This window comes from Parasteatoda tepidariorum, chromosome 7 (genome assembly GCF_043381705.1).
Source record: "Parasteatoda tepidariorum isolate YZ-2023 chromosome 7, CAS_Ptep_4.0, whole genome shotgun sequence".
Classification (NCBI taxonomy): domain Eukaryota; kingdom Metazoa; phylum Arthropoda; class Arachnida; order Araneae; family Theridiidae; genus Parasteatoda; species Parasteatoda tepidariorum.
The window spans coordinates 77,423,971-77,451,170 of record NC_092210.1 but is presented as its reverse complement, the minus strand read 5'-3'; the positions used below and the strand labels follow the sequence as shown (position 1 = coordinate 77,451,170).

General features: G+C 29.2%; 2 protein-coding genes across 2 annotated transcripts in view; both read left to right on the top strand.

Moving 5' to 3' along the window:
* The window catches only part of LOC107447542 (dynein axonemal intermediate chain 2-like), a 25,432-nt gene extending 7,532 nt beyond the window's left edge, over window positions 1–17,900 (top strand). Inside the window, exons 3-13 of the mRNA XM_071183823.1 lie at window positions 585–746; window positions 2,084–2,199; window positions 4,779–4,915; window positions 5,004–5,117; window positions 6,019–6,158; window positions 9,885–10,004; window positions 11,816–12,001; window positions 14,625–14,668; window positions 15,841–15,976; window positions 16,043–16,189; window positions 17,244–17,900. Coding sequence (XP_071039924.1) covers window positions 585–746; window positions 2,084–2,199; window positions 4,779–4,915; window positions 5,004–5,117; window positions 6,019–6,158; window positions 9,885–10,004; window positions 11,816–12,001; window positions 14,625–14,668; window positions 15,841–15,976; window positions 16,043–16,189; window positions 17,244–17,573 — 1,632 coding nt within the window. The 3' untranslated portion in view covers window positions 17,574–17,900. The remainder of the gene's footprint in view (window positions 1–584; window positions 747–2,083; window positions 2,200–4,778; window positions 4,916–5,003; window positions 5,118–6,018; window positions 6,159–9,884; window positions 10,005–11,815; window positions 12,002–14,624; window positions 14,669–15,840; window positions 15,977–16,042; window positions 16,190–17,243) is intronic.
* Window positions 17,901–18,714: 814 nt separating this feature from the next.
* LOC139426113 (dynein axonemal intermediate chain 2-like) lies at window positions 18,715–25,403 on the top strand. The gene is made up of 5 exons (XM_071183822.1): window positions 18,715–19,122; window positions 19,685–19,846; window positions 23,204–23,319; window positions 25,144–25,283; window positions 25,390–25,403. Exons 1-5 carry the CDS (start codon window positions 18,940–18,942, stop codon window positions 25,401–25,403), a joined length of 615 nt encoding a protein of 204 aa, XP_071039923.1. The 5' UTR covers window positions 18,715–18,939.
* Window positions 25,404–27,200: the final 1,797 nt, after the last annotated feature.

Here is a 27,200-nt window from a genome sequence, read left to right as displayed (position 1 = left end):
TAAAAAAAAAAAAATAATTCATTTTTTTTTAGTCACACATGTTCTTCTTCTCACAATACATTCATTACTATTTCTTTTATTATTATTTCTATTACTATTTCTTTATTATTATTTATATTATTATTATTTCTTTTATTATTATTATTAAAATTTATTTTTTCCCTGCACAGTACAGGGAACTTATCCCAGTCAAACAACAACAGTATATTTAACCCTTTCCTTCTCGCTCCCGTGAAAATGACGGGATGGGGTTTTGCCCTCTATTTCTCGCTCCCATTATATTTCCAGGCTGGAGTGCTCAGTAGTAACGCGCCAATAAGAATAAAACTAATTCATTTCTTTTACCTGGAAAACATTTTATTTCTCATTTTACACACCAGAAAGCAGTACCAGGATATTTTTAAAGCAATTGTAGATAGTTAGTTTATTTTAAACTAGATGTCAGCACTAATCAAATAGCACTAATAAAAAAATAGACACTTTTATGACCGTTTTCTTGAAAATTAACCGATCGTTAAGGGGTTAATCAATGATGCATTTTAGTGGCGAGAGAAATTGGTAAAGATAGAATGATATGTTTGCAGGTGAATACGACCTCGAAGTCTACATGGTCTACCGGCATGGATCACAAGATGGGTGGTTGGCCTATTGAAGTAGATCCCAGATATGAAGATCAAGTATGGAGGTACAAAAAGAAAATATACAAGGAAGAAGATTTTATAAATTCCATCAAAAATATGGCTGATGTGAGATTAGTTTTATATTTTTCTTCGGTAGATAATAATTTGTTGAAACTACATATATATATTTTTGTACGCTTCATTGCCTTCTCAGTGAGTTAAAAGCAAAGACAATAAATCAGGCATATGTGTACTGAAGTGGTATGTGCGCTAATCAGGAAAAAAGAGGGAATTAATTTTACTTTTCCGGCGTTTCGTCATATCTCTGAAACCTTTTAAGCAAATTGAAACATTTTTGTTTACAATTATAAAATTTGTTTATTCAAAGATAATTCCATGCAAAAAATAACTTTCAGTAAATAGTTATTATTTTTTATTATTTTATTTAATAATAGTCGAAAAATTTTGAATTGTAAAGTATACAATTTTTAGATCATTTTAAAGAATGTACTTTCACATGATCAAATACAAAGTTTGAGTGAAATCGGTCGAATAGTTACTGTGACATCGAAGTTTAAATATTAGACTTTTTGGAAATTTGATTTCTCAGGCCTTTTGTCGACCTTTTTTGTTCAAATTTTTATTTTGCCATGTAAAATTACATTCTTTTAAATGGTGTAAAAAATTGTATACCTTACATTTCAAAAACTTTTAGACTAATATTAAATGAAATAATAATAAACAATAACTATTCTCTAAAAGTTATTTTTTTTAGTAAAATGTTCTTTAAACAAAATTTTTTTATAATTTTACAATGTGCAATTTTCGATTTTTAAATTCTCAATTTTTTTTAAATTTGAGATTTTCAGATGAGATTATTCAGATTCCAAATAATTATATTCAAAAATCGGAAACATTGAAAATAAGTGATATTCAAAATAAATGATATTCAAAAATCAGAAAACTTAATTTTTGAATTATAGATCGCTTGAATAGTTAGTTGTCTTTGATTGTGACATTGTGTATTTGTTAATAATATTAAATGAATGTGTTTTTTTTTTTTAAAAAAAGCAAAAAGTATATGAAGAGAGAGCGTGATTTTATTTTAAGCGAGGAAAAAAAACACAGATAAAACTAATATTTTGAATTGTATTGATTCAGCTAGCTTTTCATGCTAAAATACATATAGTACTGGACTAAAAAGCATTTTTCTGTTTAAAAAGAAATTTTATGTTAAAATTTAAAATGCATGTTGTTAAACAGAAGCAATAAGCCTTTTTTTGTTTTTAAATTTAAAATACAAGGGAAAAGAGGACGTTCCTTTTAAAAATGGTTTTAAGAAATGTTTGAATGTTATTATAGAATGTTTCTACGATAGTTGAAACCATTTACGAGCAGAATACTTTTAACAATATTTATTTTGATGCAGTTTTTATCTAAAATTTTTAATCTTACTTTTACAGTTGGTAGAAATGTTTATTAAAGAAAATAATTCATTGAATATTTATGAAGATTATTTTGAAGGAGATGTTATTACTCATCACGAAGAAGCTCACTTCAAAACATTGAGTGTGTTCAGGTATTCATTATTTTTTTTTGTTCAAAAATTGTAAGATAATAATGATTAAAAACTATACAAGTAAATATATTATAAAAAAATTATGAGTACTTAAAAAAAAAACAGTTAAGGGTATTAATAATTTAACAATGAAGAAAACANATAATAAATAATAACTACGCAGTAAAAGTTGTTTTTTTTGCATAAAATTTTCTTTAAATAAAATTTTTTTTAATAATTTTTCAATATGCAACTTTCAATTTTTCAATTCTCATTTTTTTCTAATTTGAGATTTTCAGATGAGATAATTCAGACTCTAAATAACTATATTTAAAAATCGGAAATATTGAAAATATATTCAAAATAAATGATATTCAAAAATCAAAAAACTTAATCTTTGAATAATGTATCGCTTGAATAGCTAATTGTTTTTGATTGCCACATTGTGCATTTGTTAATAATATTAAATAAATGTGTCTTGATTTTTTGAAAAGCAAAAAGTATATTAAGAGAGAGGGCGATTTTATTTTAAGCAAAAAAAATTAACAGAGAATACTAATATTCTGAATTGTATTGATTCATCTAACTTTTCGTGATAAAATACATGTAATACAGGACTAAAAAGCATTTTTCTGTTCAAAAAGAAATTTTATACTGAAATTTAAAAGGCATGTTGTTAAACAGAAGCAATCAGTGTTTTTTTAAATATGTCGTGAAATTTAAAATATAAAGGAAAAGAGAACGTTCTTTTAAAAATGGTTTTAAGAAAATGTTTGAATGGTATTAGATGTTTCTACGATAGTTGAAACTATTTACGAGCCGAATACTTTTAGCAATATTTATTTTGATGCAGTTGTTAGTTAAAATTTTAATCTTACTTTTACAGTTGGTAGAAATGTTTATTAAAGAAAATAATTCGTTGAATATTTATGAAGATTATTTTGAAGGAGATGTTATTACTCATCACGAAGAAGCTCACTTCAAAACATTGAGTGTGTTCAGGTAGTCATTATTTTTTTTTTGTTAAAATATTGTTAAGATAATTATAATAATGAAAACTTATACAGGTAAATATATTGTTCACTTCAAAACATTGAGTGTGTTCAGGTATTCATTATTTTTTTTTTTGTTAAAAAATTGTTAAGATAGTAATAATAATGAAAACAATACAAGTAAATACATTGTTCACTTCAAAATATTGAGTGTGTTCAGGTATTCATTATTTTTTTTTGTTCAAAAATTGTTAAGATAATTATAATAAGGAAAACTTATACTGGTAAATATATTATAAAAAATTATGAGTTCTTAAAAAGAAAAGTTAAGGGTATTAATAATTTTACTACGAATAAAACGGATGAAAAAGTGAAAAAATTAAAACGAAAAAAACAAAGAAAATAATGATACTTAGTATAAGAAGTTATGAGCAAATTCAAAAACAACAGGTAACATTTTATAAATGCGGTCTTACTAAATTAATTTTAATTAGCCTTTTTTCAAAGGAACAACCTTTTTTTTCTTCATTATACAGTTGTTTGATTATTTCATCGCGATATGCTATGGATCAAAGAATGTCATTATTTTTACTTCCTTTAACTAAATGCAATGTATGCAAACAACAAATTATGCATCTTGTAAGAGATTTAAATGAAATATTTATTTCCGAACATTATTCCACAGCAACAATATTTATTTCAGTAGAGTTTGAACAAAATAATTTATTTGTGAGTGCTGGCGGATATAGATGATATATAAAGCGGAAGTTCTAGGAATAACGCAAAATGTGGCTATTAATTTTCAGATTTAATCTAATAATTCCTGAAAATATAAGGTGAATTACATACGCATTTAGTATGTTTTAAGTAAACCTTCGCTTGGTTTAATGCATTTCTGCAATCCGCTGTAAAACTTTCAGAAATATCTTTTTAAGTCCTCATTCTGAATGTTCTTCACTTTTGACGTTTTGAATGTTTTCACCATTTTAATACTTGTTCCTTAGGCAAATATTCCTGTTTCTGTAACAAAATGACTTCAAAAGAAGAGTATGGTGAATAATTCATTACCAAAACAAACCAAAAGAATTGCTGAATGAGGTTACTTTGAAGCATATGAGCGACGTCGTGAGTTCAATCCTGGCAATCTGCTAAACAACCGGCATTGGTTGATAAGAATTCTGTTCCCAGCTGCTCTGTCGTCGATTTACAGTCGATTGCAGTTGTGCTAAGGGTTTTGTGGTTTTCCTGTCTATGTAAAGCAAACGCTGCTAAGTATCATCAACAAGTCCTCCACGGTTTGTTCCAATGTTTGACGATCAAGGAATTTCCTTGTCTTTTGGGTTGGGTTCAAAATTACTAGGTTACTGATAATCGACACATACAATATAAAATCACTAGTTAGGCTGGTATTTCTTGTAGTGTTCTTCACAAGGTGATATTTAGTTATGTTATTTCGTGTTAATCGTGAGATATATNTATAGAAGTCGGAAAACCGGGCTAGGTTCTTGGCTATGATTAGGGAATGTGTATGCAAAGGATTAAATTACTTTGCCAAAGTATAAGAGACAGAAATTATTTTATGACAACTATATCCCTGATTTCTATTAGAGATACCTGTGAAAAACCTCGTAAGGTAACAGATATCTCTTGGTCACTGGATGGATCCAAGGTTGCTGGAGCCTATGCAGTGGATGAAGTTGTGGATTGCCGGAAATTTTATTCCGATTGCTTCATATGGGATATTGGTGAGTGCACTATTCAGTTTCAGGATAATCAATAATGTCTATTGAAATGAAATGGCTTCAATCAAGTGTAAATGTGTTTCTTTTCTAGATAACTGCAACGTGCCATACTGCACTATTAATTCTGATACATCCTTGAGAGTTGTTGAATATTCACCCAGTGATTTGGAGCTTTTAGCTGGTGGTTGCAGCACGGGACAAATAGGTAAAACAAAAGTAACTGTATCTTTCTTATCTTATATCATGGTTGGCTAGCTTGCAGCGCGCATGTCGTAGTGCGACCCAACGGACTTTTGTTGTTGATACTTAAGCCACTTGCTAATACCAGCAAGCCTACTTGAAGTCAAACGAATTTTTAAGACAGAGGGTGCGTTTCTTGTTTTTTAGTGGCGCCATCTTTGGCCAAGAATGCAACTTCAGCCACATACGCGACACAGCCCATTTTACAGGGGTACCAATCATACTCTATTCATCCATAGATCGTAATTTTGACCTGAAACAAAGAAAGGTCAATCTCCAATTTAGTATCAGCAGGTATTGATTTGTTATGGGAACATGTGGAACTTTGCGTCTCTGACAGATTTAGAGTGCACCATTCACCATTTAATTCACGGGAATTTTCTCCCGTTCTCACGAACATGAGTCCAGTGTCCTACCAACCAAGCTATCCCTTCGTCTACAGATTTTTAATAGTGGCATTCAAAGATGGCGAAATTATTATCTTGTCTTCCAGAACTTGCTCAGTTAAAAAAAAAAATAATATCTTTGTCAAGATTATTTCACAAATATATACATGATACAGCGCTTTTCTCTAGTTGTAAGTAAGCCTAACTGCTATTTAGGTGCAAAGTTCATTGTTTCGTTTCATTACTTCGCATTAAATTTATACCATTCTCTTTAATCCTTTAATTATTTGCTTCATTTCAATTCTATAAAATGCTGGAATGATATTTCTTTAAGGTTGCCAGTGTATTTTTTATCAGTGTTTTTTTTCTTCTTTTTTAAATTTATAGCATTTCTAACATACATATTTTTAACATCTCGTTTTGTTTGTTTTTGGTTTTTGACTTTTGGTTTCTAACTTTGACGAATTTTATTTTCATTAGGTTTATGGGATTCGCGGATTGGTGGTAGACCTTATTACGTTACCAGCATAGCAACAAGTCACGCGGAGGATGTGACAGATATTAAATGGATTTATTCCAAGAATGGTCTTGTGTTTTTTTCAGCTTCAACAGATGGAAAGGTACTTTTAGAGATTCAGTTATACACACATATAAGGAGCTTACACAATTTCACATAAATTTTATTATGAAATTAATTGGAAATTGTTAAAAGTAAGTTAACTTACTTTTAACTTAACTTACTTAACATTTAATAATTGTAAACCTGTAATTAAATATGAGAATTATAAAATTTTACCTATTAAAGAAAATATACGATTACTTTAAAATTAAATGAAAGCAATATCATTTTTAGTTTTATTCTTTAAATTCCTACTATTAGTTCCTATATACAAGTATATTGTACAAATTTTCAATCGTTAATAAAATACTTTTTATTCGTCCACGTAAGTTTAAATACATTTTTTAAACTTGTAGTGAATGATACTTGAAGTTAATATAATTTTTTCAAACATTAATTCATCAATTAAATAGGGATGAGCGAAAAACGAAATGGAATTTTCTGCTTGGTGAAGCGTTAGTCATTGCTTTAAATTTTACTATAAGCGATTCAGTTTTTTTTACATATTTTAAAGATAACATCAGCGATAATTTCTAACTTATAGCCCATTTGAACAAAAAAGTAGTTTATTGAGCACATTTAAATATTAAACTAGGAGGCTTCGCCCCCTGCTCGCTAGCGCTCGCCAACCCCCGAGAATTGCTACGCAATCCTATGTGGTTCACGCCGTGAACCATGGCTCGCTGCGCTCGCTCGCCAATGAACACAATGTTCTAGCACAAAGACATAATATATTATCATCAAAGACATAGTATTTTATCATCAAAGACATAGTATTGTACTTATGTAGAAGAATTCTACCAATGTTCTTATTGGCTTTTAAAAAAGTATATTAGCTATTTAGATTGTACATGGTGAAAAAATCAAAACATTAGCTAAATAAGAAACATATTAGCAAAATAAATTATCAAATATTGCTTCACTAATATTCTGCATTTTAAAGCGTGAAAATTCAATGCATAAATAAACGCGAAATATAAAAAAATTCAATGCATTCAATACAAACACTTAAACGTTTTTTAGACGTTTAGGTAGCTCCCAGTAGAAAAATATCAATTCAACAGCGGCCTTTTAAAGCATTCTCACTTCAATTAATTAATTAATTCCTAATTGAGTTTAAATTAAATATTGTCATGTTTTTAGTGCATGAATCTGAATTGAACAACCTGATAATGCTCACTCTGGTTATTGTTATCTGGTTGCTCACTACGTGCTCTTGCGCGCCGAATCCAATCAATTAAAAATGAAAACTGTTGCCAGCGCGAGAAAAGAAATATCATCGGTATTATTGATACATACATACATACGTACGTATTAGTGTTTTATATAATATAGATTATTTTATACTCGCTGTGTCAGATAAATTCAGAGAAGAACATTACGTGGTAGCACGTGTGGTTCACGTCACAAAATTTATACTTTTATAGATATCTGATACCACTCGCCTTTTTTTTTTCAATTCCTACTATTAGTTTTTTCATCTCGCTATATATTTTTATAGATCTTCTTTAAATTTTTGATCGTTAAGATCTGTTAAGATAAGATCTGTTATGATAATAAGATCTGTTTATTCATTCACTCGAGTTAAAATATATTTTTTTAAACTTGTAGTGGAAGATACTTGATGTTAATATAGTTTTTTCAAATATTAGTTATTAAATTTAATTAAGTAAATTAATTAATTACTTTTAGTTTTATATGGCAGAAAAAAAACTAATTATTTAATAAAATGTAACTAAAATAAAAATTTTTTGTAGACGTAAGCAGGAATTCACTTTAATTATATTTATTTTTTTATTTTACTTGTTTATTATTAACTAATAATCAGAACGGAAAACATGAATTAATAATAAGAAAGACTTATAAATAAATATTATTGGTAAATATCGTTAAATAATGTAACGTTAAGAATTAATACCATTAAATATTATATAGGATAAGCAAATATTTATTAAAAAGTACTTATATAATTTTTTAAAATTTTAATTAAATTATTAAAGTCCATAATTTGCTTTGGATATATGATTAATTGTGTAAGGAATAAAATTTATAATAATTTATATTTGATTTATTTATATTTGATTTATTTTTGATTTGATTATATTTGATTTTAAATCCATTAGTAGAAAGGAAAACTAAGGAGTTAGTGCACCTGATTTGATAGTTTTAAATTTCTACGTTATATTTATAGAAAAATTATTGCGGTACCTTATTAGGCTTATCAGCTAAAATTTAAGTATTAGATTGGGTTAAGATTTGTACTTCCAGTTATAAAATATTAAGATATTAAAGAAATTTTGATGAACTCATTCTTACTTAAAATGGTTATAGCGCCATCTTGTGTAAGATTATTAAGTTATCTATTTAAACGAAACGCTTTTAGTTCCTTAAATATCGAGATCAAAACAGATAATTTTCTTATGTGATACAATAAATTGAATTGTATTTCACATTTCAATAATAACTATTTGGTATTTTGTGATCGTTTTGTTTTTAATGGGGTATTTCAAATAAATAAATAAATAAAATAGTTTGTGTTAATATTATACTTGAACAAACAATGATATATTTTATGTAAATTACAAATTAATGAGTAAAATGACAACTACTACACTCATAGTTATGCAAAGAAGTAAAAAGAAGTTTCGAAAATAGGACTCCATAAAATTTCGGGCGTTATGTAAAATTAAAAAAAAAGAAGAAAAAAAAACTATCAAGATCTGAAATCAAGTAAGGTACTAAAAATCGCTTCCTCACAATTGCTTTAAATAAAAAAATTTTGAAATTAGATCTTCATTTTTTCTTTCTTTTGCTCTTGTAATTTAAAAAAATTCTAATAAAAAAATGATAAGATACCTGTAAAATATGTACAATCATTATAAAGTAATAGCATTCCTCTTTTAAAAATATATAAAATTTAAAGGCAGTTATAGGTAATATGCTGAGGCAAGGTTGAACTAGATCAGCAATTTTAAGCTTAAATAAACAGCAAGTTTCTCTCTGTTGGAGGTGATGATTATGTGAATAATTTTAAGTTACTGCTTGTCAAATATTTTGTTTTCTTATGAAAAACAGGCTCTTTAAATAAATATACATATATAATGATCGTTAGAAGTTTGAAAAAATATTCAGACTCATTTGTACGCATTATTTTGTAGCTTTACGTAATTGCACGTTGAAAAAATTATGTTTGTCAGGAATAAAAAAAAAACGAATGAAATTATGTTATTATGGTGTAATATTAGTTACAATTATGTTACCAAACCATATAGTTACAAATCATTTGAATTGTTTCTAAAAAATGTTTCAGAATTAATAATTATTAACTTATATTAAATATCTTATTATATTCAAATGGACAGTCACAAAACATATACATAGGGTATTTCCTCTCGTAGGCGTTAAAAGGTTTAAAAGTTATGTTTAAAAAAAAACACTTAAAAGAAGTTGAACGCTTTTTCATCTTCTTCTTTTTACGTAATTTTTCTGTGGTTTGAATGGTGGACGTATTAGCAGGGAATACTTAATTAGTCCTTTAATTTTACCACAAATGATAAGTAACTTACGATCAAATTAAAGTGTATAATTACGTAAGATTTTAAATTTTTTTTTTTTTAATGGAATCATTAAATTTTTTTGTATGAATGAAGTAAATGAATATAAAATTTTTATCACTAATGGCTGATTTGGAGCTTTTAATTCGTACATATTTTTTTTTCTTCTTTAGATAATTTGCTGGGATATTAGAAACATGGATTATCCAAGTTTAGTTGTTGACTTAAATGAAGGTTTAAACGATTGCTCATCGTCCGATAGAATAACATGTCTCGAATACAACACCTGCTTGGTAAGCTTTTTTTTTACGTCTGCATCAGTGTTTAAAATTAAGAAAATTGTTGTGTAAACTTTATTCTATCTCGAAATATTTTTTGAAAATAGAATATATCGATACAAAAAATAATCAGTAAATGTTATTTAAAAAATTCTGAAAAAATATCTGAAAGTATGTCTCACATGTAAAACCTTTTGCTTTTTTACAGATTATTAATTATCTTCAGATTTTATTTTGCAGAAAAATATTGCAGAAAATCTTCAGAATGAATCAAGCAAAATATAAGTTTAAAAGATAGGTCAAAAACCTTCAGACTTACTTCAGAATTTACAGTTTTATTTGAAGGCTTCAGGAATTACTTCATTGATAATTAAATTACCGATAAAAAGGTAAAGTATTCTAACGAAAGCTATGTGCCACGTGAATGAAGTCAGAATTGCACAAATGAATTCATATTTATAGATTGTCATGATTTCTGACTGTGTGATTAATAGATAAAATAATTGAAATTCTACTTATCTAAAAATGCGGACCAGCTGGTCGCCTGAGGTGGCATAAAAACAAATATAAGCTTAAGCGTAAAAAAAAATATTTCGATTAGAAAATATGAGAGAAGTTTTTTTAATTTTATGCAATTAGAATGCTTAAATATTTGTTCCAGTGCATTAATTTGCAATCTCAGAAACATTGTAGAATCCTCATTTCATTGGCTTAAAAAGGATAAATTTTTTTTATTTATTTTATTTCCTATGAACTGCACAATCAGTCTTCCCGGTGAGCAGACCTAGTGCGTTCTCCAGAAGTGGTATCCAGGGCCGTCTTAATAGCATGCAGGGCTTCCGGGCAAAGAAATGTTTTGGGCCCTTATGTCATACTGCTTGAAATCGAACTAAAAAACTTCACATACATAAAATAAAGCATTTTTAACATATGCAATAATTTGAACAAATTTAAATACATTTTGATTTAAATTTGTTTTCAGTAGACCCCAAAAAACTGAATTCGCATAAAACTTTCATTGGAACTAGAAAAATAGATTTCGGTTGCCTTTTTAAGTTTCCCTGGTGATAAACTATTCAAATTATTGTTGTTTGCAAGATAATCAATCATTATTTGTAGAAAGAAAAACAAAATACACACTTTATACAATATAATAAATTTATTTAAGAAAATATATAAGATAATTTTGTTTAGTCTTAGATTTTTTAAATACAATTTATAAAAAGTAAGATTCTCAAGGGCCCCCTGAGTGCCTGGGGCCCCTGGGCACTGCCCGGGTGTGCCCATGCGTAAAGACGGTACTGACTGTACCNTACCCCCTCGCAATGTGAGGGAATTACAGGACCAGTTGGTGAGCGATTGGTACCAGATACCTCAGACTACCTATCAGCACCTTGTGGAATCAGTGCCACGGCGGGTGCTAGCAGTTTTGTGGGCTAAAAGTGCTCCTACATGTCATTAGAAGGGTGGTCATAATGTAATGGCTCTTCGGTGTATAACTATCATGTTACTGGATTCGTCCTTAATGGAAGTTTGGAGGTAAACAATTTGCTTATCAAAACAATTATTTGCAAAAACTTTAGTGTTGCCGAAAGCAAGGAATTAAAATTATCCAAAACTACTAAAACATTCTCAAATGGAAAACAAACTTATTTTCAAGCCTAAAAAATACCCATAATTGTGTTTGTTCAGTACAAAAGTTGACAATTTTTGTGTTAGACCAAAGTAACTACCGGAAGCAGTAGAGTAATCTCAGTTGATGGTAAATCCGTTTCTTATAAAAAATGAAATTAGTTGTTTAAAACAACGCATTTGATTATATTTAGCCTCACCGTTTCATGATGGGTACCATCAGAGGTAAAATACTTTCGTGCAATCGAAAATACACACAACCAAAGGAAATGATTGCAGCCTCATACTCAGCCAAATACTCTAATGGACCTGTCTTGAAGATTCAGCGAAATTCCTTTCTTCCAAAAGTGTTCACGTCCTGCGGCACGTGGGGTGTTAAAGTAAGTGTTTAAATATTCTGTTTCATACTTTCACAGCTATTTTAGAAATAACTATTGATTTTGTGTTTGTGCTCCATTAATCTGGGCACTTTATATATACTGATTTATGAAACCTGTTATTTTTGTAAATTTGACCTGTTTGGCAAGGTATATTTATTTTTTAAATACGTTTTGTACTTGTTGTCAGCATTGTATACAACGTATGTATTATAATGTAGACAATGTATTACATTGTATACATTGTTTAGCATTGTATACAATGTCTGTTGTTTTTGGAAAAAATTATGAAAATTATTCTATACTTTACTTACGCATTGTATACAGGGACAGATTCAGTATACTATGGATTGTATACTATGCTTTGGTGTAAATAAATTTCTCTAGAAGAAACAGCAATTTATTTTCTTTGCCTTATCTTTCTTTTGTTTCTTTTCTTTATTTTTAACGAAAAATATTACTGAGTGGATGATCAAAGGTAAATAATATTTTTTTCATCAAATCAATCAATCTTTAGAGATTGATTGATTTGATGAAAAAAATATTATTATAATGCAACACAAATTTTACTTTAATCAGCTGATTTGGTTATTATCAATAACATTCGATTATGAAAGACACCAGTGTAAGGAATACCGGGCAATGGTAGGAAATATTGGGCACACTATTGCTTAACTTAAAAAAACAACAACATTAGTGTGAAGAATACCTTGTAACGTACCCCCGCCGGATTATTGTTCCGATTAATCAGGTTACTATTAATAACGCATGGAGAGTTTCAAATATTTTTTGACTTTCTCATTGCAGAAAACAAAATGTTAAATTGATCTTACTTTTTGTCCCAAGAAATTACTTTCAACTAATAGACTAACGCAAATAAATCATATTAACGAAAAAAATGAGACAATCATATTTCATTCTTTGCAAGCTAGCCATTTGGCATTGTATACAATGACTGGGCGTTTAATTATTTCATACATTGCCGGGCATTTTTAATAATTCTGTACAGAACAAAATTTACCGGTGACATACATAAATTGCCCATCAATGAATTTGTGGTCTAACCAGTTAGAAGCACATTGAATTTATGAAATATCTGTTATATCCCATATAATTATCACCCATATATTATGAATTGATTAATGTGAGATGCATTAAAATTTTTTAGAATCGTAGGTATTACTTAGAATATATTCCCTATTAAAAAAATAAAACTTTTTATCCTTATTATCCTTAAATTATTGAAACTTATATTCAATAGTTTTAACCACATAGTTTTAACCACCTTTTTAACAGTACTTATCTATAACTTCTTTTCTTTTATAACTATTCATAACTTCTTTTTCTAATATTTTATAACTTCTGTGGTCTTTAAAGCTCCTTAAAACTGAGAATATCAGGCAAACACAAATATTTAACAGAATAACTTCATGTTAATTTCCACGATTATCAGGGATAAGAAACTGATGTAAAAGATTAGCTCGTATTATTATTCTGAACACAGTTCAAAAAGCGTGTTTAAAAAAATGGACACAGCAAAAAAGGCGCGTTTTTAATGATCAATCCAAATCTAATAACTAAACGAATCTCGTACTTACTTTTCCTTATTGTTTTAAACAGTAAGCATATTTATTACGGAGAAAAATCTAGGACTTCGGGGTCGGAGGACTGGGTATGCTACAGGCGTAACTTTTCACGTGACCTCTTCATATCCAGAATACTAAAAGATGAAGTGGTTTTTAAAAATCTAAATTAGTACAACGTAAATTTACTACCAGTATTATAAATTTATAGGATCCATAACTATATTTATATAAGCATATGTTCAACTTATAAAGTTTTTTCAAAAAAGATTTAAATTTAAAAAAAAAAATGCTAAGTGATTAACGCAGATGGATGACCTCGCATAGCAAATTTATTTGAACCTATTAGTTCATTCTTTTTTTTTAAAAAAAAGAAAGGATTCTTACAAGAGAAGCCTCAGAAACGAAATCAAATGCTGTACTTATTTTCTTAAGCACGCATTTTTAGTTGTGTCCATTTTCTTAAACACGCATTTTTAGTTGTATCCATCACGCTCTTTTAGTTGTGTCCATTTTCTTAAACACGATTGAGTTGTGTTCAGAGTAAAAAGCTTACTGACGATCTGTTTGAGAATTCCAAAAAAAGCGAGCAGCTGTTAAATATAAGAATAAAAGAAATGACTGAAAAATTTAAAAAAAAAAAAAAAATGGGGGAATTAGCTTAGTTTGCTAGAAATGACTACGATCAATTAGTTAAGAAATGATGATCAAAGTGGTCAAAATAAAGTTTAAACTGAATAAGTATGATTTTTTTTTATTTTTAAAAAAATTGAAATATAATTGAAATGATCGAAAAAATATAACGGTACCGTATTGTAAAAATAGTGAGAATGATTGGAGATTCAATTTATGTTTATATTTTTTTTAAAAATTTCATTTTTTTCGCCTTTCAACTTGAAAACTGCTTCAATCAGGTAGTTTTGACTAAAAAGCAATATTACTTAAATCAAACCCTAGCAAAGCGCATAGATAAAAAGTCATTTAAAAAAAATAATTACCTTTAATTAAATGAATAATTTTAAAAAAAAGTTTTTTCCTCATAGGTATGGGCTGAGGATATAACAAGCTCTCCAATCCTAAATCTGGTGTAAGTATACAATGAAAAGTTAAATTCTTTGAAAGATTTTTCTAGATTGCTTATGATTATTACACTACTCTGCAATATTTTTTAAACCTTTACACGTTTTCTTCGGATTTATTTGATTCTCATGAAAAGGATGTATCATTTGCCACTTTCCTATACATTGTTAAAAATTACCAGGAAAAATGGTTAATAACCATAAATAAGATGGTGTAAAAAAAAAATCTTTTATTGACTGCTATTACCTAATACGGTTAAACAATCAGAATTTTATCGCACCAACTACACCCACTCAATCACATAATCAACGGGAGAGGGTTATACATTATATAATATTTTCTCCCTTTCTTTCAACAAATAAAGAATTCCAAGTATCTTTCACTTCCTAATTCGCGCCTCTGAACTCTTAGAATACGATACTCTAATTCATGCGTAGATGGCAGCACCATGAAGCTGATTAACACCAAAAAGTCTAGCGTTCCCAGTCTCTTCCAATAGTTGAAGCAACCAGATAACCTAATTAAACCACATTACATGCTTTATTTCCAAAAACACAACTCAATCTAACTCCAACGCCCATTACATTTTTACGGATTAGAAACCTTACTAGTTGTAAATGATTAAAAAACCTTATAATTTTGTATTCATGGTTTTTTAACCATACCAGTTGTAAATGGTTTCAAAACCGTAATGGCAAAAAATTTTCTTTACCATAAACTTTACGATTAATTGGTGGTACAGACAGCTGTCGGTTATTTCACCCTAGTTTTAGAATGAAACCTTTAACAATTCAGGGACGCAGTAGCTTGGGCCTCTTTAATGGTCAGTAAGTTATGAATATTTTTGTAACCTGCTGCCCTTAAACTTCGTTTTTCGCAAATGAAATCAAAATATTATTATTTTTAAAAATTTTTAAATATTGTGATTTTTTTAATTGTATACTTGCATAAGTTTTCGTTTGCTTTTTCAGACCACAAACGGGATACGTAACAGATGCAGCATGGAGTAATTCTCGCTCTTCACTTATCTTATTTTTTATTGTATACTTGCATAAGTTTTCGTTTGCTTTTTCAGACCGCAAACGGGATGCTTAACAGATACAGCATGGAGTAATTCTCGCTCTTCACTTATCTTATTTTTTATTGTATACTTGCATAAGTTTTCGTTTGCTTTTTCAGACCGCAAACGGGATACGTAACAGATGCAGCATGGAGTAATTCTCGCTCTTCACTTCTCCTCATGACGAAAACTACGGGACATATCGAGCTCTGGGATATCTTACTTGCTCGCCAAAGTCCTTTAATCTCTTTTAAGGTAAGAAATTAAATATATAAATTCATTAAATGTTATGGTTCGTTGTAACACACGCCTTTTAAATAGGTAGCAACTGAAGGTTTATCAAGCCTACAGTATAAGCAAAACAGTAACCAAATAGCATGCGGTACCCCAAAAGGCTGCATTCATCTACTAGAAGTACCCGAGTACTCTACTTTTCCTAGCAAACCAGAGAAAAATCTTCTTTCTTCTGTAAGTATAACCTGGTTTACGTAGTATACGTATAAGTCTATTTAGTCCTTGTATATATGTGTAAGTTGTTTGAGCATATGTAATAAAAATTTTTATACGGAGATGTTTTGTTATTTATGGATTTTTTTTTACATTTTGCGAAATCTATTACATTTTTTCAAAAAGGAAAAAAAATCATATCAAAGATCGAAACGTAACCAATTATGCAAAGTACATATGAGTAATTGATAGTTTTCAATAAAACGTAACTGGGTGGTTTCAAATAATGAATATACTTTTAATCATTGGGAACTTAATTCTTATTTCAAATACAATGATTGCTATATATTTTGAAAATATGTTAATATTTCAGGCTTATCGTTCTGTATATGGAACGATCTACTTGTGAGTTAAATAGTGTGCAAAATAGAAATGCATCCATCTTTATAACAACTAGCTCGCATGAAACTTACTAAGAAAAATCGCTTATAGGTCTGATATGTTTGAAAGAACATGTTGAGTATCCAGTATGTTCGAAAAATATACTTGCCAAAATGTTTCTTTGCAAATCCTTTGTGGATTTTGTATGTTAAACAAGTACTTGCTAAAACGCTTCTCAGCAAGTGTCTTTAGTGCTTATGTTTCTCCTTAACTGTTTTATTTGTGGGGAAAAACATATACTTAATAAAACGTCATTCAGCAAATCTTTTGAGCCGTTTGTAGTCTTTGAGGGTAACATGTTTTAAGAAAGATGCAAAGTACTTAATGGATTTAAATAATATGCAAAACATTTACTCAACTGAATAATTAACTTTAATGACATATTTGAATAACATATCAAGCAGTCGATATATTTAAAACAATGTATTAACCATAAAGCAATTCAGCACAAAATGTTTAATGCTTTTTGGGTAAAACTTAACAGGTAAAGTTGCTGTGCTGATCTATTCAAACTCGAATGACTGTAGCACCCCTACGTCCTTTTCCCACTGATCAAAAAATGTCTCGGCAAATATACTTGATACGTTTCTCAATTGATGATAACTGACAAAAAATAATTCAAATTTGATTTCAGATGATTGAGAGGGAATACAAAAGAGAAAAGCTGTTGGAAAACATGACAAAAGAACAATTGCTACGTCAAAGTGAAGAAACCGAAAATGATAACATAACTCTGTCGAAGTCAGCTGATTACACGCGTGTCACACGCCAGTCTGCAATCACCAACGTTTATGAAAGACCTATCAACGTGCAAGAAATCATGGATGACTTTGCGTCGGATTTTGATTCCTATTTACAGGACTCTGACGGTGACCAAGAAGAAGATGAGAAACCATTTTTTGATTTTCAGACTGTTGATGTTCTTAAATACATGTCTGGCGAATCATCTCTCGTAATCCCATAGCACTAAATTCAAATCTAAAGAATGAAGACGGTAGTAAATTAAATTTTCATCGTAACAGTACCTCTCAAACCGAATTTCGAACAATTGGTAAAAATTATTTCAATTGTGAGTCACAATAATTCTCACCTAGTTAACGCACTCATATTTTGGAAGAAATAGGTTTTATTTTCACCTTTCAAACATGAAATCTGAACAGTGCCGAATTTTTTCAATTATGAATAAGACCTGAATAATTTTTGATCAAATGATCCGCAATAGATAAAGGAAGTTCTTGATAAGTGAAATATTAAAAATTCGGCTTTTTTAGAAGGTTCCTATAAAGTACTCATACTATGGTAAAGTACTCATACTATGGTAAAGTACTCATGCTACGGCCTCTCACAGCTCCCGTTTCGGAGAAAATTATTTGCTTCGCATGGTGAATTTTGACATTTATGAGTTTCCTTCGAGCATGACAAATGATATTGAATAATATAGTTATTATTTATTTTGAGTGAATAAATTTTTAAAGACTTCTTTTTCTTAATCCAATAACTTAAAATCATGGGGAAGTGCAACCAATAATAATATTTGAAAGCAAAATTAGAATTATGCTAGTTCTACTAATTTTTTCAGTAAATGCATTTTAATTTTGTGTGTGATTTGCTAGTGCCGTAGTTCACCATTTCTTGTCCACCATAGGAAGAACGGTGTACAGCTAGTATAGTGTACAAAAATGTATAATTGACCTGTTTTTATCAATCATATTTAATATTATCTAATATATTTTGTTTGCTAAATATTTTAACTGTCGACAAATGATAAGAAACATTTTTGGGTTTGTGATAATTTGATTATTTATATCAATGTATTGTAAAATTATTAAGTAAATAATTAAACAAAATATTTAAAGGAGTTTTTACATCATTTTAAAAATATATTTCCAAAAACTTTAAAATGTTATATTTATGAATTTGTGTGACACTATATTCACGTTCTATAATGAAATTAAAATTACAGTAAGACTTTTCTAAGAATTAAAATGGAACTTATAAATTCTTTTCTTTTCCGCCATGAATTCCTTTTGTCAAAACATCGAATGTATTGCATGACAATTAAGTCATAGTGGAAATATCGCGTTTCCATGACAACGTGCCTCTTTATCCAAAGCAATACTTCAAAACCTTATACTGCAGCTATGTCTTCGGGATTAATGATTTGCAATCACATTACTTTTTTACAGCGAATAATATAGCTTATTAAGTCATTCTTAAATTATTTAAACAGCTCTTTACAATAATGCTATATATAGAACAATACTTATACTTCTTCCATATGGAAAGTTATTAGTAACGGTAGAGGTTATTCTTAGAGACGTTTTCAGAAAATGGAAATTATTTATTCGCATGTACAGCAAAGGAGATTTTTCGGAAGTCCATGTTGTTTTTCAGATGTGGGGCCGCATTTAATTGTTGACATAGATCCAGATCCGGAATTAAAGAAACAATTTGTTCAAGTTCCGACTGTAGCGAAAGAATCTCATTGCTCAAAAGATATGTCTTATCACGAGGTAAAACTTTTAAAATTTTTATTTTTCACGTAATTATTTTTATAATTTGTTTGTGCAATGGTATAATTCATACTATCGGAAGTATTAAAAAATAACAGTTATTTTTAAGCATATTGTTTGCTTTTTCAGTAGTTCTAAAAAGCTTTTTCCATTTAATCCCGAAGCGCAATTTAATTATTATTTCGAAATATCATTAAATAATATGTATTAAATACTTTAATGCCTGTAAAAATAAAAATGTATTTTTTAGCTTGTTTTGGTTAAATAATATGGTAGTTTGATAATAATTTTAAAAAGTTTATGAAAGTAATTAAAAAATTTTAGTGAATTCGGACTAACGAAAATTTTAGAGTATAATAATGAATATATTATTTTTAAATAGATATTTCAAAGAGTTTATTAGTTTGAAGAATATAAATTGAGAAATGATGCATCTTTTAAGTTTATATTTTGAAATATTTCTACTAAAAATACTTCTACTAAATTTAAGTAAATAATCGAACAATATTAATGCTAGAAATAAAACTAATGTCACCAAACCCTTTATTTGTAATGCATTCAGGTGAATACAGAGCAGCATGAGACGAGTACTACGGGAATGAACCATGTAGTTGGGGGCTGGCCATTCGATGTGGAATACAAAGATAAAGATCAAGTTACACGATTCACGAAGAGGATACAAAAAGAAGAAAATTTTATTGATTCTGTGAAGATGCTTGGAGAAGTAACAATTTTTTAAAAAAAAAATATTTATGCCTTTGGAACTAAATGCTGAGTGATTATAAAATAATTTTGCTTTTTTTTTGACCTACTGGTGAAGATACCGTTCCAGGGATAGCGATGGTATAAAGGTATTATAAGGTATGAGCCAGGAAGTAAAAGCTCTCTAATACGGCAGTGGGAGCTACAGATTAATACAGCAGCAGCAAATTTCAATTTTTGAAAGAAAGAGATTTTTTTTTCAATATCTTCAGCAAGTTTCGGAGAGAGTCGGGTAGCCCCGTCCACTTAAGGATAACAATTAATGTCCGATGGCCCATTGAGTTGAGAAAACATTCTATACATATGAAATTGGCTGTGGACAGGGGTACCCGCTGGGCGGGGCTACCCGACTCTCCCCTATCCTTTAATAAATACTTTTTTCCTTCTGATTTCTTTATTGTGTTAGCTATGTACGACTATACTTTTTCATCTTAAGCAGGCGTACTTATGTTTAGACATTACCCATCTTTTTAAAACATCTCTAAGCTTGTTTCTAAGCAAAATTATAAAGCTAAGTTGACAGAACAAAAAGTAAAATGAAATAAATATTGTAAAAAATTTTGCTGGTTTTTACAGTATTGGGTTTTATTTAATTTTTCAAAGGATCGTTTTATAAAATTTTAATTAAAACAGAGTTTTTGCAAACAATTTTTAATTTTTTTAATTTTATTTAATTTTCTTTTATTTACAAATTTTGCTATACACTCTATTCTTATCATAAAATAAAACTCTTATAGCTCTATTATAATACTATTATATATTATATAATAAAACTGTTATAAATCTATTATAACTCTTATAACTATAACTCTTATTCTTATTATAAAATTAATAAGATTCGCTTATTAATTTTAAAATATTTCTTTTATCAAGAGCCATAAAGAGTCAATATTTCAATTAAAAGATTATTTTCTGAAGCTAGTAGTTAATAATTCTTGGAAGTAAGCGCTTTAAAAAAAATCTGTCTTTAGAATTTGACTTAGCAGCGTCATCTGTTGATCGAGATGAAGAGAACAGAATGTCAGTTAACTGAACGACGCGTTTTTTCTTTCTTTTTTTCCTTCTTTTTTTTTCTTTTTTTGTGCATCTTTTTATTATGTACATCGTTTTTTATTTTGAAATTGTATCGAAGTAGTCATATTCACACAAGAAAAATATTTCGAATATATTTTTGTGAAAATTCAATCATTGCATCATTTAACTAAGTTTAGTGTTTTCACTACAGCGCGAGAACGCGAGAATCTCGCATATTTTTTTCTTTTCTCGCATTAAAAAATTATTACCGCGAGAAATTCGCGTATTCTATAAATCAGTTTCAAAATTCGCAAATTTCTCGCATTTTGGAAAAGTTTACGCTATTTAGAATAAAATCCGTTTCACTTTTCTTCCTGAATCTTTAATTATTTTCAACATCTGCCCCGTTATCTAGCTTCCCTATTTACCAGTATTGTTCAGAAACTTTTCGAACAACAGAACACAACCACGGAGCCCCTTTTAGAACACATTTCTCTGCAACCACGTGTTTACCGTAGGTAAGGTTTCTTCGCATAAGACGTTCAACTTTTTTATGTGCTGATGTAAGATGGACAAATACCTTGTAAAAGCAAAATCTTCTATGATGATGCACCAAAAATATTCAATGCTTTAAAAAGTAAAAGACGTTAAAAATGTATTATAATTAAGGAAATGATTTTTCTTCTCAAGAGTTTGTGATTTTTTAGTTTTTAGAAATCTCACTTAACTTTTTGAAATCTCACCCTGTTTTTGAGAAAGGGTGAGAAATTCTCATCCATTTTTTTTCTATGTGAGACAAGGTGAAAGAAAAACACAAGGTGAAAGAAATTTGTTGGGTATTAGGATTTAACTTACTAAGGTATCCATAAAAATGCCCTACATTAACTTAGTTACAATATGAACTGTAAATATTCATTCCATTATGACTTAAAGTATACAATGGATATGGTGGATAACAGCACGTGCTATAAACTTTAAATTTATAAACTACAGTCAATTCGCTATAACTCGAAGTACGATAACTCGAATATTACTATAACTCGATTTTTTTATGAGGTCCCGACCCTTTTATCTTCAATTTCATGTTAATTATTCTCGATTACTCGAATTTTACTCCCTTTAACTCGATTTTTTTTGGATCTTTTAAAGCAAGAAAAAAAACCTAGGAGCTGATATCTTGCCCCTTCCTTTGCAACACACACACAATGTCTTTCGCACTCTTCATGGAGAAGCTAAAGCTGTCCCTCTTGAAGTATGTGAACAGTGGTTAAATGAAACGTTACCAAATTTACTTCAAGGATACAGTTAAAATGATGTTTTCAATATTGATGAAATGGGTTTATTTTTTAAATGTCTTCCAAATAAGACTATGATGTTTAAGGATGAAAACTGCTCAGGGGGTAAAATGAGCAAGGAACGTTTGACTGTCCTAGTTGGAGGAAATGCGTCTGGGACAGAGAAATTGCCCTTACTTGTTATCGGAAAATACCGAAATCCCCGATGTTTCAAGAATGTAAAAACGTATCCTTTGGATTACAAGTCTAACAAAAAGTTTTGGATGACATCAGTTTTATTTGAAGACTATGTAAGAAAATTGGATCGGAAATTCTTCGCTAAAAAAAGAAAAGTGATACTCTTTATGGATAAATGCACAGCGCATAGTGATCTACCTAATTTGAAAGCAGTAAACTTGCAGTTTCTCCCGCCAAACACAACAGCAAAGTTGCAGCCGATGGACCAGGGTATCATAAAGTGCTTCAAACAGTCTTATCGTAAATGGCTTGTCAGAAAAATGATCTTAAATATTGTAAGCATTTAGAAGATTTGTAATTAATAAGCATTAATTAAATAATCCGACAATATTTTGGAAGTCCAAAACCGAAACTAACGGTAAGTCGAACTTCCGATACGTCGAAAGTTTTCGTCAGTCCTATCAGATTCGAGTTATCGCGAATTCACTGTATAAACATATGTGATATAAACTATAAATATGTGTATATTTATAGCTTATAATATAGCGTTATAAGCTAAAAATAAATGTGAAAGTACGCATTAAAATATGTTAATGCTAATTCTTTCCTAATTAGCTTAATAGTTTTTTTTATTTTAAACCACTTTTGAAATTGGTTAATGTTTGGCTCTCTATACCTCAGAGCTTTGAATAATGATAAATTGCTAATTTGATCAAATATTATAACTATGTTTCTTTCTTTGCCTTTAAATTTTGTTCTTACAAATTTGATACATTATTTTTCATATGGTTTGTATTTTTGAATAATAAATTTTTTACTGTTTTTTGTCTTAGCAAGTGGAGATGATTCTAATGGAAAATAACTCGGTCAACATTTACGAGGAATATTTTACTGAAGATTTGGATTTTCGAAATGATGAAACGCAATTTAAAACTCGCAACGTATTTAGGTTCGTAAGAGATTTTTACAATTAATAATGATAATAATGTTATGAAATAACTATGAAATACATAACCTAAAGAGTGTTTTGCAGTTTCCGCACTTAACATAAACTTAGATTTTTGTTGAAAATTAAATTAAGCGCACACATATGATACATTTTTTATATTTAAGCACGCATTTTAATATGAAGTTTAATTTATATTTAATTTACAATATATAATTTACATTTTAAAATTTATGGTATGAAATAGTTTATATTAATCATTACATTACCCAAAATCATTTATATTAAATATTTAATCATTACATAGCTTGTAAGTACAATAATCCTAAATATTTAAACAATCGTAGTAATGAAACTCACGAGCAATATTTGCTTCCAACTGTGGAAAATTATAGTCTTTTTGCGTTGGAAGATTTTCAAAGAATGAAATTAAATAATCAAATGATAAATATGCTCTGAGCTGGCACTTTATTATGGCTATTTCCTCAATATTTGTTGATGAATTTTTCTTCTTCCTCAATTTAGCGTATTCATGACATGAATTCTAACAAAATATTTACTGCTAGGACGCTGTTGTTGTTGTTGTGGCTTATCCTTCAATGCCTGACGAAGTCAGACAAGGTCCAGCAAACCGTTGACCCTAAGAAAATCGAGGACCAGAAGGGGGGGGGTAAGTATATGTCCTCTCTGGAAAGTCCCAAACAGTCCAGGATGTGTTCGGGAGAAGCCTGCTCAGTTTGACATAGCTAGGACGTTTTCTGCACAGGCACTTTTTGATAGTGTAAGGCTTGATGGTTATGGACAAATGGCTCTTCAATTGCCTTTTACAAATAAGAGAGATCTGGGGGTTAGTGGTACCAATCTAACAAAGTAAAATCTCCTAGTTCCTGAAACCAATCTCTTAAAAGACTAGCTGTATGACGAGATGCGTTATTCTATTGAAAGAACTGCTGGTGGGATCAGTATTACAGGATGTACTTGTTCAAAAATGATGTATAAGTAGGATGTCTAATCCAAAACTACCATGGCTCACAGTGAACTTATTGGGAGACACTGTTCCCAGTGGATCAAGCATCACTCTCTGTGGTCAGTGAGCGGGTGGGTAAGCAGTCTGTGAAGGAATTAACCCCTTCCCTCTCGCTCCCGTGAAAATGACGGGCTGGAGTGTTCAGTAGTAACGCTCCAATAAGAATAAAACTAATTCATTTCTTTTGCCCGGAATATATTTATTTCTCATTTTGCACACCAGTAGCAGTACCAGCATATTTTCAAGATAATTGTAGATAGTTAGTTTATTTTAAACTAGATGTCAGCACTAATCAAATACGTATATTTGTGATATGTGATAAAAAATAGGCACTTTTATGACCGTTTTCTTGAAAATTAACCGATCGTTAAGGGGTTAATTGTGCACGGTATCAGTTCTCTTGGAACTGCTCTATCGTAAAGTTCGCGACTTCGCAAGCAGGTCGTTGGGCAACAAAAGCGGGGGAGCCATCCCCTCTGGGGGGGATCAAAATTGTGATAGCATGTTTTCGGATCATTTTCAGGAATGTTTCTTGGGCCGCCGCCAATACTCAATTGTTCAGCTCTAGTGCGGTATAAATGAAGTACTGCTACCAAAATACTATATACATGAAGTAAAGATCCTAAACTATACTACCTCTCGAATGGCAACACTGTGACGCAAGAGCCGATTCGTATGAAACTGTTGCTTGGTCATAATAAAGTGGCAGCTCAGTGTGGATTAAATTTTCTCATGATTAAATAGTTAAGTTGAATGTTTAGATAAGTATGATTTACTGATTATAATTATCATGTGATTAGGGACTTGTGTGATATTAAACGGAAAGTTCTAGATTTATCATGGTCGCTGGATGGAAGCAAAATTACTGGAGCATATTCAATTGATGAAATACATTTAAGTACATCCAGTTCCTGCTGTGAATGCTATATATGGGACATAGGTAAATGCATGAAACTTGATCACTTAAAATATAATCATATCCGTAAGCCAATAATTTTTTTTTCATTGCTTAGAAATAAATTATTTTCATGATTTCTTCTTGAAAGGTATGCTGGAATAGCGTAAATAATATTCGTTAGTTATGCTGTTTATTTAGACAATATTAAATGCCTAAACTAAAAATATGATTTAAGTTTAAAATAGTCTTCAGTTTTTTTTAATAATAGGTTAAATTTTAATCAAGCTTTAGTAGTTTAAATTTTAAATTTATGTTTAGACTCACAGTACCCAAAAAATGACCAAAATATCGAGAAAAAAATTTATTGCTTCTAAAAAAACTTCAAACTATTTTAAATGCACTGAAAAAAAATCATCTCTCTATCTACATTTTTAAAAAAATTTATGAATGATTTTAGATTGCCCTAATACAGAAACTTGCTCGGCAGACAGACTTTAAAGTGCTTTTTTTCGTAGATGATAATTTTGTGTTTTAATCTGTATTAAATCCCTATGGATTTTTGTCTATTTAAGATAAAGCTTTGAAGCAAACTTTTTTTATCTTAAGTATAAAACACTTATTTAAACTGTGTACAGATTAAGCATTTTATGAGGTATTACAATTTTTGCAGCATGTTATATATACCTAACAGGAATTTTTAACCTTTTCTTCGACTTTTTTACCAAATAATCTATAAAAAATATTCTAATTGATATATCAACAAATGGATGCACAAAATTGTTAGGATGAATAGTGTAAGCACTAAGAAATTTTTTTTTCTCGAAAATATGTTAAAATAAAAAAAAAGCCTTAGGGATTTAAAAATTTGTATTTTTTAAATTTTTTTTAAAATTTCAAAAAAAATTAAACATTTTGATCATTTTTTGAAGATAAATTATTGATTATAAGTTAAATGAGCATGTAAAGCATCCACAAAATGAATGATTATACCTTTATTTAAAAAAATTGTTGTAAGGGTACTATGACCCCTTAATTTCTTTAGTGTGTAAATTGAAACATGAATTGTTGTTGCTAGGTCATATTTTTGTTTAAATATTGAATAATATTATTTTTTTTTTAATATTGTTCATGCTAATAATTACAATGATGATAATAATTTAGAAAGTTGCTCATGAATTTCTACACATCCTCTTTTGCTGTAATGAAAAAAGTAACTATCTAAAAAAGTGGTAGTTAATTTGTGGATCACATAATAATAATAATAAACCGTATCTATTTACTTTTACATTACTCTAATTATTTTAAAGAATATTAAGAATATCTAATAGAAAGGAATCTGTAAAATTATATGTTTGTTTGTTTATGTTAGAATAATTTAGTTCTTCTCTAATTACCACCGTCATTGTGCAGTGTGTAAGGTTTATTGGAAAAGAGTGTTGGAATATTTTTTGATCAACCTGACACTTAGTAAAGTTATTGCAAAGAGGCGATACGTCTTAGGTCTTATCAAAAAAATTTTATTGCGCAATTTGCTTGACTTACTTTAGGTAGTTTCGAATACTAACATTGTCGTGAAAGCTTATTGTAAATAATTTGTGAAAGATAAATTTCAAAAAGCCTACGCGAATTCTTCCTGATTGTGTAGGCTAATTGCGATCCACACTGTTCTTAATTAGCCTAAAGGCATAAAGAGTCTCTAAAAATATCAGTAAATGTCGAAAAATACTAAGGACTTACTTAGTTTACTACAGAGATATTGGTTAACAGCAGATTGGGTAACTTAGTTTTAATCTAATTTACTGTTTTTGAAATTAACAGTATAGATATTTTTTATGTAGCTCCTGTGCGAGCAATAAGTTTTTTATTATTACTATTTTTTTTAATTTTTCAAAAAAAGAACTCTTATTTTAATAAACGGTGTTACATAAATTGAAATACATGATTTTAAGAAGTTAAAAA